Below are 15,528 nucleotides of genomic sequence, written 5' to 3'. Positions count from 1 at the left end.
GTTGAGTGTGCCATTCATTACATATTCAGAGAGAGATCCATCTGCATATTGAGTGTGCCACACATGTTCAAAGAGAGACATCCAGTCTTTGGTGAACTGGATTTCAACACAGAGTTGAGACAATATAATATAGCAATGGATTACAAAAATTATCATACTGTATTTCTTGAGTAGAATAAAATGTTACAACACAATGGGTTAGTATAGCAATATCACCACATTTGCCTCATCTTTTCTATTTATTTTAGTAGTCTCACAGTTTATGTGTCTCATCTATTTGTAAAAGTACAAATATTTAAGAAAATATATTTTGTCATTAATCAATGTAGCATAAAAGCCTACAGTCAGGATATCTCTATTCTGATTGATATTATATAATGAGTTTCTAATTAATTATTTTACTACAAATGGCCAGTTTTGACATCTATTTTTTCTAAACAATAAATTCAGAAAGGAAAATCAATATGTTGTAAACTATCATAGAAATGAGTGGCTTACACTGGCAGCTAGGGGAAGTAAGACAATGCAAGATGAAAAAAATTGATGTTTATAACTCACTAATGGATTTCAGAGCCTGCCTTAAACAGCCTTAATGTGTGGCAGCATATTTACACTAAAGTGTCAACATATGAAATAGAAAACCATTTGTTTCCTTGAAACAAAGCATAATACTCACTAAAAAAATAGTAAGCTTTTATCATGATGAGAGCATTGACATGCACCCAGCTATGTTATAATATGCAGTATTAATATGGATTCTCTTGGCCTTCATTCATCTATATAGGTTAACTAGTTTCAGTTCTTGTAGCCAATCTACAACCATTTCTTATGAGCTATATATACAGGATTCACAAATGCAAATTTGTTCAGAATCTAAATAAAATTTGATATTAACATTACAATTTAATGTTAAAGACTGATTTCACTGAAATTAGAGATGAGATAGAGAACAGGAGATGTAGTTCAGTCAAAAGAGAGCTTGCCTAGAATGCACAGAGGCCAGAGTTCCATCATGAGCACTGCATAAGCTCAATGTGGTGGTACAGGTCTGAAATCCTAGAACTCAGAGGTATAATCAAAAGAATCAGAAGTTTAAAGCCACCCTAGGTTACACTGCAAGGTGAAGATGAACCTAAGCTAAAATAAAAAAGAATAGGAACAAGATAGGAATTTATTAACATACTTTTACTAAACATTATAACATGGGTCTTACCAAAGAGTAGTTAGGCAAAAAGAAAATAAAAGTTATCCAGATAGAAGGGTTTTGCATATAGGAATATCATAAGGAATTTAAAAAAACCTGTTATGTGCTAATACATAAGTTCAGCAGGTATATAGTCCACAAGGTCAAAATTGAAATCTATTATATTTATAACATGATAACAAATGTTCTGAAATAATTTTGAAAGTAATTACATTTATTTAATTATAGCTTACAATTAATAGAAGACTACTACTTCACCTGTCATTAAAACTGGCTACCCTTATTAGCTGGTGGCTACATATATTCCAGATTCACTTTATCAGAATAATTTAGTTACAGTTTCAAAACTAAAGCAGTAGATATAGAGTAAAACCTATATTTACCAAAAAGAGAATAAAGCTAAATAAACATCAATATGTAGGAAACTGCACTATAAACTCATAAGGATTTTTTTGTGTGTGAAAATCAACAATACCCTTTATTTTAAAAAGGTTAAAAACCTAGAGAACCTGGATTTAAATATGCTACTTTAAAATGAGAATCCTCTGACTGGGTGTGGTGGTTCATGTCTATAATCCCAGCACTTGGAAGGCTGGTGCAGAAGGACAGTAACTTCAAGGCTACCCTGGGCTGTTTAAATTCAAGGTGATCTTGGAAAACTTAGTAAGATACTCATTAAATGAAAAATTAAGGGAGAGCCAGGGATCATGGCTTACAGCTGCAATTCCAGCATTCAATACTCTGATGCCAGAGGATTGCTATGAATTCAAGGCCAGTATGGGTTCATACTAAGTTCTAGGCAGCCTAGACCCTGTCTCCAAAAAGTCAATATAAGCAAATAAGCAAACATAAAATAACTGAATAAGCCAAGAAACAAAGTAAAGAATACCACAGAAATCCTTCCTATTTAATCAAAGCAGATTCTAATTATTTTTTAAAATATTTTCCAATTTCTTTATGAGTAAAGATGCAATGAGTTGGTAATACTCAGTCATGTTTGTGGTTGTCTTGTATTGCCTTTAAGTTGAATGTATCTTCTCACTTCGCTATCATTCAGTTCATATTTCATTCTACCCTGACAAAATGGGTACAAATTGACATTTTTCTTATCACAGTAGTGTCATGTCCTAGCTGTTGTAGTTACTGGGAGTATGCTAGCACCTCACCTCTAGCCAGATTAATTGAATTGATGATCCCTTCCCCGGTTACACAAGCCTTAGCCTACTGAGGGTTTGTCTTAGTAATTTTCTATTGCTGTGTTAAGACACCATGACCAAGGCAACATATAGGAAAGACTTTATTTGGGACATACAGTTTTCAGGGTCAGAGTGCCAGACCATCATGGCTGGGAACATGCAGCAGGCAGGCAGGCATGATGCTGGAGCAATAGCTGAGAGCTTTCATCTTGAGATAACATTTATGAGTCAGAGAGACAGCAAACTGGGAAGGGCTTGGGCTTTTGACACCTCAAAGCCTACTTCCAATTACACACCTCCCCCAACAAGGCCACACCTCCTAATCCTTTTCAAACAGTTTGGTCAACTGGGGATCAGTTATTCAAATACATAAGCCAATGGGGCCATTCTCATTCAAGTCACCAGAGTTGAAGACGGTCTAGAGATTTGACACAATGGCCTTTCTGTTAACAGCTGCATATTAAAGATGAATGGAACTTATAGATGCAAGATGGCTGAAATCTCTTTTCCTTTACTACATCTTTTGTATGGTTTGAAGAGTATGTTTGTAGTTATTCAGCCACACGAATTACCTACAGTTATTTTTTTAAAGCAGATGATAGCTTAATAATAAGTATTATGTTAGAAATCCCTAAGAGACTTAGACACAGAAGTATGTATTTCCTTTTAGCTTGTTGAATCTGTTTTTTACAGCCTTTTATCAGAATGAGCTCAATGTTGCTCTACATAAATCCTTTCATCTCAATTTTTTAATGATTAATTTAATGAAGATAGCTCTGTTATGATTTTTACCTTACTACACCATGGGGTCTCTTTCCCAGTCCACCAATTGTGCTACTTTTCCAAACCAAACAACTCCCATATACCTACTGCTGCTTTCTCTTTGTAGCACTCATAACTTACCTCCATCCAGAGGCATTTATCCCACTGGATCTTAGTGAAGAGTTACAGTCACCTCTTTTAGAGAGTTATCCTTAAGTGCTTGAATTGTCTTCTGGGTCCTTCTGGCTTCACAAATGATGCTGTGCCCTAAACATAAATATTATTTTTCATTCATCAAATTGTTCTTTTAAGCCTACTCTGTACTAAAAAGTTTCCAATGTCCGTTGGCACAGTAATAAGTAATTGGCTCCCATCAGTTTGTTCAGGCCAGGAAGGTTCCTCCTTCTCACCATAGACATGGCTTTTCACCTTTTCTCTGTACCAGAACTTCTGCTCTTCCTGCCGTACTCCTCAGCGTTGGTCATTATGCTTGGGTTTTTGTTGTTATTTAATTTAATTGTTTTAATTGGTCCTTTAAAATAGATATCTGTATTTTATAGACTGGAAAATAAAGTCTTGGGTTATTTATCCAAGATCATATAGATCATTAAGTCTCAAAGGTAAATCCAAAGCTCTGACTGGTCTGATTGTAAAGAATAAATAAGTTCTTAAGTAAATAAATATATCCAACGAACCATGACACACAGTAGACACTCATTAGAACATACCCACAGGCTTCTGGGGCAGCTGACCTTAGATACATGACTCTGTTTTTGTATTTACTCTTTCTTCAGCTGTTGAACAATATAAGTATGACTGCTAATAGCAACATAAGAACTTTGGCACGAAGTCAGAGTTATATTCTTCCCTAGGTTTTAAAATTTTAAATGAATTTAGTTTGTACCTAACAAAACACATAGATATATCATAAAGAAGTATAAAGTTATAGCATATTCAACATGTGTAACTAAAGACTAATTGAATCCACTTCTTACACACATACACACAACACACACACACTACATATAGACACTGTACATAACTCAGTCAAGATAAAGCAATGATACATATAATAAATGATTCATCCATATTTAAGTATTTGATTAACTTCAACGTGAGAACCAGACACAATTTATCAAACATTTAATTTGGCAGTTTTATACAATTTCAATGACCCACTTAGGAGTATATCAACTTGCCAACATTGTCTTAATTCTCCGTTTGTGCTTCCTGTCTATTTCAAATTTTCTGCCTTAATCTACATGTGCATTTAAAATATCTACCTAAGGTTCATTTCTTCACAGTAATTTCTAAAAGATAAAAGAGAATATTCCTCATTCTTCTTGATCTCCTTCTGGTAACTGTACTGAAGAGGCCTTGACATCACTTAGTGTGTAAAACACAGCCGAAATATTGATCTGAATCAGAGAAAATATAAAAGATGGGCTTTTGTTTACATTGATGACATAATGAACTTATAGATGGACAAACATCATCACTGAGATATCAGCCACCTATAAGTTTAAACATTTCCCCATTAGAGGGTCTGCAAATTACAAGTGGAAATTAAAAGGGAGATCAAGTTGGGAATTAATCTAGAGAGTTCATTACCCACTGAGAAGTGCAGGCAAATATAGGAGGCCATTTGCTCTCTGCCGTGAGCTCTCCTGGCTCACCCCTGCCCTCAGGAACATTATTTGTTTGGATAGTTAACCAATAGTAACTGGGGAGTAAGTGACTTCATTATAGTGTGGCCATAGATGCCCTTCAGTTCAATGACTTTCTGTAGATTCCAACAAAAGCTAAATGGTTACCAAAGTAACTGTTGCCAAGGAAACTGGGTCATGGTGTAGATGCTATCAATTTTCTATATAAAATTATAAGAACATAAATGAAAGGAGAAATATTGCCTGTACTCAAACAAATATAGTCAAAATTAACCAAGCCATTTACCATTCTTTCAAACCATAACTGACAGATGTTTGTTACAATCAGATACAATAATTGTTTTTCCTTTACCTTCAGAGTACTGTCTGACAGACTGCATCTGATAGTGCCCCTAACGGCTGCAGTTTGCCTGTGTCTTGCAGCTGTGACTAAAGCTACACAGAAGGCTTAACAGACCTTCTATTTCAGCTAAGACAGAAAGAAAATAATAATCTCATCAATTAGCAGCTAATGCAAGAGCTGAATTATTGTGGCTTTTAGAAAGCAGTGAAATGATTTGCCTGCCTGTGGGTTTGCCCTATACAATGGTAAAAGCATACAAATGCTCCCCAGATGGTTTGGTGGATAGAGATTGATGGGCAGTGTTTTTCCCATTTCTAAAGCATAAATTTGCTTTGTGTTGTCAAGCTTATGTCTCAATGAAATGAGAATGTTACCGATGAGTTGTCAAATTAGCTGGCACATAATAGGTCCAACATAAATATCTGTTTAATGAATTAATAATCATTCACAAATACTGAATGTGTACTGAGAGTATTATCCTGCTGTTTTAACATGGAGGTAATCTAAAGTCAGAATGCAACAAAGATGAGAATCAAAGCCTAGGTTTTTGGGGGGCCTTGACTCTCCTGGTAATGTTATGACAATTAATAAAATTAAAAGTACTTTTATATAACAATATGAAGGAGTACAAAGTAGAAAGGGTCAACACACCATCAATTCATCAGATTAAAACTTGTCTCTATTGTATATGCATGTAACCTTGACAAGATTTATTTCCTTATGCTATTGATCCTTAGTTTCTTACCTTAAAATTAATCAGAGCTATCCAGTAACCAAGGTATAATTAAGATGGATAGATAAGCTGTTATATAATCATCACAGAACCTGGCATATAGTAAATCTTGATTTAATATAAAGTCTGGTGCATAGTATTGGCTATCAGTTCACATACCTGGACCTCTCACTGACAATTTACTTAGTTATCATTGGGATGATATGTTTCTTCTTGGATCAACAGGATTGTGATTATATGGACTAGGAAATCTGCATTAACCTACATACTATTAAAGAACCAAAACATTTAATGAACTAAATTTGATCAATCTTTCTACTAATCTACAGGGTTTCAAGGATATTTCTCTTGAGAGATTTATACATGGTGGAGCAAATGTCACTGGATTCCAGTTGGTAGATTTTAATACACCCATGGTAACCAAACTAATGGATCGCTGGAAAAAACTAGATCAGAGAGAATATCCAGGATCTGAAACACCTCCAAAGGTATTTGTTAGTTTTTGTGCATTGTATACTGTTGTCTTTTTTAATCTTTAAGTCATTTCATTTTAGGTGTATGAGTGTTTTTGCCTTCATGTATGTTTGTGCATCGTGGACACGCCTGGTGCCCTCAGAGGAGACAACAGGGAGTCAGATCCCCTAGAACTGTTTGTAATCCAGTTCTAAGCCACTGTGTGGGGGCTGGAACAGAACTTAGGTCCCATGCAAAAGCAGAAAGTGTTCTTAACAGCCAAGCCTATATTAATACTTTTTATTTATGATTATTTTCTTATTCTTTCAGATACATTATGGCATCTTCTCACTGTCCTTGCAACACCAAAACACTGAGAAATGTATAAATGGTGGGATATTTGTAGATGGTACACTGAAAAAAGGGCTTGCTATGCAAGCAACAGCACCTACGTTTAGAGCCCCAGCATAAACCAGTGTGGCAGTGTACTCCTGTAATCCCAGATCTGGAAGGTGGAGGCAGGTAATTCCCAGTAGCTAGCTGGCCAGCCAGTGTAGCTTATTCATGAGTGCTGGTGTCCAGTGAGAGACCTCATGCTAAACAAGGCTGAAAGCAACAGAGGAATCCCTGAGTGGATTTGTAGCCTCCAGAAAGACATGTGCACGTGAGCACACCTACAGATGCACATGCCTGTGCACATTCATATATGAGCCACATACATGGACATTCATACACACCACAAAAATAAAATAATTTTCAAATGTCTGCATTTAATAACAGAGCTGTCAGGTTAACTCAAGAAATTTATTATTATTGTCTTCTTGTGAACTCCTTGAAGTATTGCATTAAATAGTTTTATTAACTAACATTTAAATGCAAATGACCATTGTTAATTTTTCTACCCAGATAAAAACCACATTTAAAAACTGGTTTATAGTAAGTAGACAGTATAAGAAGTAAACCACATTTAAAAACTTGGTAGAAATGAAAAATGTAAAGCTTACATACAATCTCCCTTTCAATTTAAGAATAAAATACTGGGCTCTTTAATTTTTTTTATATTATATACCTGTTGGTCTGTGTACAAGTTTTGTATATGTCAGTGTACCCAAAGAGGCCAGAAGACGGTTCCAGATCCCCTGAAGGTGTGGTTCCCAGCAGCGCTGAGCAATGATATGGATAATGAGAACAAAATTCAGTCATCTGCAAAAGCAACAAGTGCTTTTAATCACTGAACTATCTTTTCTGCCATGCTTGTGTGTGTGTGTGTGTGTGTGTGTGTGTGTGTGTGAGCGCACACGCGTGCACGTGTGCATGTTATGATATAATAATGTATAACATATATGTGTGTTATATGTGCATATACCATATAAGTATATAGCTATATATATTAGATGAAATTGTACATTATCAAGAAAAGAGTATAATATAGATTTAAGACAAACATTAAAGCAAAGAGAGAGGCACTTGGGGAAAAATGGTAAACACTCAAGATGTGAATGCCAGCCTCTCAAAAGAGATAGCCATATGATTTTATATATATGAGTGTATTATTAGCATTTGCAGAGGATGCTGCCAAGGTTCTCTTCATGGGTGCATGCATTTTTGTCTCATCTGAAAGGATGGATCTTAGATATCATCTCAACAATGGCATGCTGCTCTTCCTCCAACTTAGTGGTTTTCAGCACCACATAATGAATCTTAATCTCTAGTATTTCCTCAACTACGCATTTAAGTAGAGTTTTAATATGTAATTTGAAATTCAGACACAGAAAAACTAAGATCAATGAGTACAGTGAACTATTCGGTTTCCTAGCCTTAAGGTTTGTTTTGTAGTTGGCTGTCAATTTCCCATATTCAGTATTGGAATTAGAGAGGTAGCCTATAGAATCAATAAATTTCAAAATTAAGTAGTTATTGGATGTCCACTATATGCTAATCTTTCTCTTTGATATTTTAATGCAAGTGAGATGTTAGTGAATATGGTAACTGGCTGCTCATGAGTAAAAGGTCCATGGAATACATAAGAAAGATCATTTTAATGTCCCCTTTTTGATGATCTCCAACTTGCATTCTCCATACTGTTGCATTGGGTTATTTATTATGTTATAATGTGTGGGATGCTTTTTGGATGTTATGCTTATAATAATTCTGGCTCATTAACATCTATTAGTATTTAAACCATTTTCAAAGTAATTTCATAAATATAGCTATATAGGGCATTATAACAGAGATCACACCACATATAAAATTTTCACAGATTTTTAGCATGATTCTAGGTTTCCAGAAGCCATTTAATACACATATGCAGTCAATTTTTACCATCTGTGATTATTTTCTGAGAAGCTTCCCCAAGTAATAAGTGATCAAATATTAAACCATTGTTCTTAGAAGAAACATAAGATTAGTTCCCCAGAGCCTTTATGTTATGACTTTCTGTCAATTTATCAATACTTAATCTTGTTTTATTCATTGTAGTTTACTTATTTTTGGCTTCCTTAGCATTGACCTCATAGTCAACAGCGCTTACCCAATGCTCAAAGGAAATGTACTTAATACATATATTTCTCAGAAACATCAGAACCTTCTCACATTACAAGCATTATGCAGCAATCAATGCTATGTTTCAGGCCATTTTAAGCTGTAAAATAAACTGTAAAAAAAAGTAAAAGTAAAATTTTTTTTTAAAAAAAAAAGCACAAATTTGAGGAAAATACCACCTACTGGACCACAAAAAGTGGTCCACAAAACAAACAAACAAACAAAAAAACTTCAGTGTTTATTTATTTAACTAGAGCTGGAACTTTTCATATAGGATAAATCAAATGTTTCACTACTCTAACTATGTCCGGTAAGTGCCTACAAAAGTATCAGTAAGTATGGATTTGGAGATTGCAAATAAATGTTAATGAATAAGAAATTTCAAAAATGGAATCCATACAAACATTAGTTAGTTGTAAAGAACTGATTGTATTTCAATTGATGAATGTTTTAGCCAAAAATCAACATATGATCTCTGATCTCATCACTTTCTTGCACTAAAAGAAATGATAATTAATAAAAATAATAAGTACTGGGAACATGTGTCCTTTTGATTTGATAATCCTCTGCTATATTTCTGATGCCCTAGTTAAACAGAACTGTTCTGCCTCTGTCTCATTTACCAAGTGTAAGTGTCCACTTCCACAGTCCTTCACCTTTATCTGCCCTATCTACCCATTTTAAATTTCTTCCAAAGTTTATTTCATTTCACCTTAGCAGTGATCTTCCTTTATACTCTTCATGATGTTAGACTCTGCAATTCTCAGCAAGGACTTCCCATACTTAATACTTGTCTCCTGTAAACTCTTCTAGAGCCATGGCCATCCACTAATAACCTTCATATTCTCACATTCCCTACCCAATATCTACATACATTCTGCACCCAGCTCTTAGGTAGTACATGGAAAGTCATCCTGAGAAAAACTGTAACAAATAGTTACTTTTTAAATTTACTGCTCTGTGCTCTGTATCTTGTATCTTCCATATTCATAATAGAACTTGAATTTATTTTACCTATTTCCTATCAAAGTCCAATTCCTTCGATTGAACTCTGCCTGTGTTTGTCTTCTATACCTACCAATGTTGAGAAGAATTCACTTCTCCATTCTGATTGATGGGCAGAAAATCAAATAACTCTAAGCTAAGAAGCAATTTTAAAGCTACCCACAAATGAAATGTTTATTTATATGCATTTTTACATGTTATATATAAGCTGGGTATCCATAAATATGATTTCCTTGACTGTAACACAATCAGGAACATGAGAAAGAGTCAGCCTTTCACATAGTGAAGTCAGAGTAAACTCCAGCTTCTGTCAGCTTTCTGCCCTGTTAGATTCCAGGATTTTGCTTCTCCAGCTGGAAAAAAAAACAAAAAAACAAAAAACAAAGCAAAACAAAAAAAACCACAAAACACAAAACCAAGTTCATCCCCTGCTTAACATGGCGCAAACCTCTGCCTGATACAGGTGTAGAAAGTGTTAATTATATGTAATTCCCGAAGGAGATAATGCAGTTATTGTCATGCCTTGTAGCTAATGATCTTCTATGATTGAAGAATATGTCCTTTCACCAATGTGTTTAGTAATTCTCTAATCAAACATCACCAAAATTTACCACAGATCACATTACATTTCTCAATAACAACAAGTAATTTCTCTGGGAGCCTAAACATTGATATTTCATGTTGATGAATGCAAAGCAAATCTCAGAGAACACTGCTAGGCATCAGGGAAAAAGGAAAGAACAAGACAACAAAACCCTCCTGGACCTACCTAAGCCACCTCAATGCAGAATTTAAGAACACAGTGGAGTATCCATCCTTTAGCTGTTCATACTGAAACACAATATAAAGTTTCAACCTGAGGCCTTTATTCTTCCAGATGATGGAAATTTGTGCTTTAAGGTCTCTATTTTCAGATTGAGTTTTCTCCTTTAAAATTAAGAAAAATAAGATGTGGTGCACAGTCTTTGTGTCAAAGACAGACCAGATATTTCCAAAGCAAGCATCAATAAATTATCAGTATCATGTTGGCTCTTGGGAAAAGATAGGGTTTTTGTCACAAACACACAGAGAACCAGATTGTTCATTGTGCTAGACTTTAACATCTGTTTTTATACACACTTTAACATGCTTCAGTACACCTCTGCTCTGACTTATGATGGAGTTCTGGTGATGGCTGAAACTTTCCGAAGTCTCAGAAGACAGAAAATTGATATTTCAAGGAGAGGAAATGCTGGGGATTGTCTGGCAAACCCTGCTGCTCCCTGGGGCCAGGGAATTGACATGGAGAGAACATTGAAACAGGTAACTCATACTTTTTCTTTACTGTATGATCTTTTATAAGCATGGTATGTTACAAAAAAACTTATTCATCTGAGCATTAATGTCTACCTCAATTTCTACATTAATATATCAAGCCTTCTATAATGTCAAAACATTTTTAGATAGAACCTCGATGTTTATTCCTTATATAGATGTGTATTCAAGATAACACCACAAAACCAAAAAGGTCTAGAATCATGAAGGGGTTCAGTGCAGACACATTTGGTTAGCAAGAACCCTGTGCTCCATAAAGTAGCTGAAAGACCCAGCCTGGCAGAACAGTTGCCATTTTGAATGAACAGGTTGCTGTTGTAGGGAAGTGTTGAAATGACAATTGGATGCTTCATTTCAACAATGACACTTGCATTTGCTTACAACTTATACACCAGAAAGCATCATTAGCTTCATTAGCCATAAGGAGTCCAGGAAATATTAACCTATGTTATAAAAGAAGAAGAAATGTTTGTCAGAGCCAAGAACTGCTTCAAGGCATCTTTAACTTTGGGAAAATGCTAGTTTTATTCTTTTATACCAACACAAACAATATGTTTCAAGTAATAAGTGTTAAAGATATGTTAGAATTTTTAACTCCTCTGAAATATGTTATGTTCAAAGTGTAAGTTAAATGAATTGGAATCAAAAGACAATTTGGAATCTGGTGCGCTTGGATTTTTCAAATAATGTATTTTTAACTCTTTATATCTTAATTCATCGTTAGCCAGAGGAATATGATCCCTCATGAGGATGCCAGTTACATAATCTACTGTGTGGATATATAGAAGAAACTGAAGATTGACTCTAAGAAAATACAATTCTGTTCTATAAAGGATATTTCAATATTGGGAACGAATTATGTTAGTTAAAATGAAAACTTTATAATACAAAAATTCATCTCTAGATGTAGAGCAAAATATTTTTTTAATGTCCTTTCATATTATTCCTCCTCCAGGTTCCATCTCAATAGCTCAAGCATTCCAGAAAGTTGATTGTAGCTGTTAATTCCACAGCCTTCTATGGCCTTAGCCTAGTAGTAGGAGATTTCCTAAAATGAATATGTGTGTGTGTGTTTTCTTTTTCCTTCACAGGTTCGAATTCAAGGGCTGACTGGGAATGTTCAATTTGACCACTATGGACGTAGAGTTAATTACACAATGGATGTATTTGAACTAAAAAGCACAGGACCTCGAAAGGTGAGCTACAACTTAACTGAAAAATGAAAATTATTTTCTTATTTTGCATGTGGCACTCGTAAAGGCTTATACAAGAAAGAAAGCTTGATGCTCTAAATTTGCATTTTTAAGTGATACTTTCAACTGATACTTTCTTGATGGTCTATGCTGAGATAAATGCTTATGTCATACATTATTAATGATGTCACAAAATGAAACAATTAACTTGTCACTATGCCTTTTAACTCACAAGGGGAGCAATGTGGCAAGGGAAACTTGGCAAACAAATTTTGGAAACAAAATTGACTCTATAGAAAAGAACACAACACAGTAAAGTTGCCCATGTATGGTCTGTGAGTCATTCAAGGGCAATTCTACTAAGGAGTGGGTGTACTTCAAACACCTTGTGGGTTCTGGAAGTGGCCTGGCCAACTCAAACAAACAAAGGAAAGCAAAAGGAAGATAGTTACTGGGCACAGCATGGAAAAAAATACCTGACTCCAGAAAAGTGATCTTATACTTGGAAAAAATCTTAGCATCATTTCTGTTACTATGAAAAAAAATGCCCCCAAAAAAAGAAACTTAAAAGAGAAAGAGTTTATTCTGCTTGCACTTACAAGTTATACTTCCTCATTGACCACAAATACAGGCAGCAACTTGAAGTCACATGATACCCACAGCCAAGAGAGACAACTATATCCATGTTGTTTGTTTGCTTGTGCTCAGCTCTACTGACCCACTCTCACACAGTTCAGAAGCAAGCCCTCACTATGAAATAGTGATGCCTTTGATGGGCCTAGTCTTCTCATATCATTTAAGACAATCCTCATCTAGACAATCCCTCACTGAGAGTCTGTTCCCTAGTGGTTCTGGTTGTATCAAGTTGACAATTAAAGATGACCATCACAGAAAAGAAGCTTTATAGCTCTCAGATGTGAGAAGTCACATCATCTGTCTTTCCAGTGTGCCCAAAACAATCTATATCCAAGCTACCCAAACTTTTCCTCTCAAAACCACTTTCTGAGACATGTTTATGCGAAGCCGGTATATAAGGCAGGCAAACAAATTGAACATTTATTGATTATAACTCAGAAAGAACTTCATATTTAAAAATTCTTTAGTGTAGCTATAATTTCATCATTTATGCATACTAATTAGGTGGACATGCTTGACTACTTTTACATGAAACATTAAATCTAATCTGAATAAGTGCCTTTTTCCTCACATTTATCAATGATTTTGATTTTGTACACATCAATGCTGAGAACACTGGATTACATAAATATACAGTACAAAATGTCAACAGTATGTTTCATGACATTTCTGTTTTAAAACATTTTTGAAATTGCTGGAAATGCTGTCCTAGTCTCAGGCTAAAATTCATCCAACAATTTTTGTGAAAATCAAGCCAGCAGTTCAAGCAGAAACTTTGAAAATCAAACTACATAGGAGTGGTAGAACATGCCTGTAACCCCAATGCTCAGGAGGCAATAAAAACACTACCCAGAGTTACAGGTCATCCTCAACTATATAAGAAGAAGCAGGAGAGTCTAATGAATCCCTATCTCAAAACCTATGTAAATAAATAAATCATTCTAACACATTGATGTCTACAAGTTATGAAAGGATATGAAAAATACTGGGTATTTGTTTTCTATAATTAAGCCATTATATTTCTACAAGATCAAAAGCTTTCATAAGTACAGTAAAAACACTTTAATGAACAGCATATAGAAATCTGAAATCTGAGCCAAGGTTTTTCAGGCAGAATGTATTGGTGTCACTGGCATTACAGCTTGTAGTGCAAAGTGCTCATGTTGTGTATTTAGAAACCAAGGCTGCAGTGATGTCACGTGATGCAACAGAAGCAGGTGCTTCCAGCAAAGCCTTCATTCACTATACATTTGATTTTGAACTACGATGTAGTCACTGAAGGATCAGAAACTTTTTATTGGTGCCTTTTTTTGCAGCTCCCAAATTCACTTACACTAGTAAGCCACTGCTTAAGAAGCTGATTTTAGCCAGGCATGATGCATACATTTGATCCCAGCACTGGAAGCAGAACCAAGTGGATCTATGTGAGTGAAAGGCTAGCCTTGTCTACAGAGTGAGCTTCAAGACAGTCAGAGCTACACAGTGAGAAGCTGTGTTATTTAAAAAAAAAAAAAAAAAAAAAAAAGGAATGAAGAACAAGAGGAGGAGAGAAGAGATAGTCCCTCGGCTTTATGTGATGGAGCCATATAATCTCACAACAGTAGTTGGTTTTAAACAATATATAATGAGTGATACCTAGGATTCTTAACTTCCTCTTTTCTGTAGGATTGTCTAGGAAGTCAAAAAAGAGATAGTTAGCTTCTAAAAACACTTTTTCAACATTTGGCTGTTTTTTGATTTAGTATAATAGCTGTAATTTATGGAAGCCCTGCTATGTTTTAAGCACCCAGACATGATGCTTTATATAATGCAGTCTTCATAATCAGACTATAACTTTGATTGTACTATATTTCTTACTTTTAAATGATAAAATATGCCATAATAAGTTTTGTATCCTGTAGAAAAAAATTATATTCAACTATATGTGACCCTAGAATCTTCCAACACAGTGCTTTGCCTAAACAACCCCTGATTGAAGAATTTCATTTAAAGAAAACTAGGATATGCAGTCCATTTGTTAGTTAAAGAGAAGGCATGTGGCATTGTAAAAGGAAATGGCCACTCATCACTGGAGGAAATTATCACCAAGGCAGGCTGCAAAGAGGATGTGAGGTTTAAAGTTAGCTGTAGAGATAGAGACTAGATAGGTAGACACAGCAGAGGCAACAACAGCGGGACATTCAAGGGCATGCATAGAAATGGCAATGGCTTTCCCAGTGCTTTGCTCTAGTCTATCACGTGGGTGTGCATCTGGAACTGTGTGTGAGGGAGAGATGTGGTACTGCTGCACAATGCAGCTCTAGCTTGATGGCCACATGGTGACATCTTGCCTGTAGTCTGCCTGCTGATACATAGGAAATTTCAGGCCAACAGATTCAAGTTAGGGAGTGAGGGAATTGGGTGATATTTCATGAGCCACACTAACAGGCTCCTTGAGTAAAGGAAGGAGATATACTTCCCAAGAAGAAATTCTGGGGCTCC

At 35.3% G+C, this 15,528-nt stretch overlaps 1 protein-coding gene across 8 annotated transcripts in view; it reads left to right on the top strand.

Annotated features, from left to right (window-relative positions):
• Gria4 (glutamate ionotropic receptor AMPA type subunit 4) overlaps nt 1-15,528 on the top strand; it is a 375,087-nt gene that overhangs the window by 288,714 nt on the left and 70,845 nt on the right. For all 8 annotated transcript variants that reach the window (XM_036191822.1, XM_036191821.1, XM_036191820.1 and 5 more), the window contains exons 7-9: nt 6,235-6,393; nt 11,039-11,206; nt 12,310-12,414. In XM_036191822.1, the coding sequence (XP_036047715.1) occupies nt 6,235-6,393; nt 11,039-11,206; nt 12,310-12,414 (432 nt within the window). The remainder of the gene's footprint in view (nt 1-6,234; nt 6,394-11,038; nt 11,207-12,309; nt 12,415-15,528) is intronic.

The sequence above is a fragment of the Onychomys torridus genome, chromosome 7 (assembly GCF_903995425.1).
Source record: "Onychomys torridus chromosome 7, mOncTor1.1, whole genome shotgun sequence".
In the NCBI taxonomy this organism is placed as follows: domain Eukaryota; kingdom Metazoa; phylum Chordata; class Mammalia; order Rodentia; family Cricetidae; genus Onychomys; species Onychomys torridus.
The sequence above is the reverse complement of the archived record's forward strand: the minus strand, read 5'-3'. Positions and strand labels throughout refer to the sequence as shown.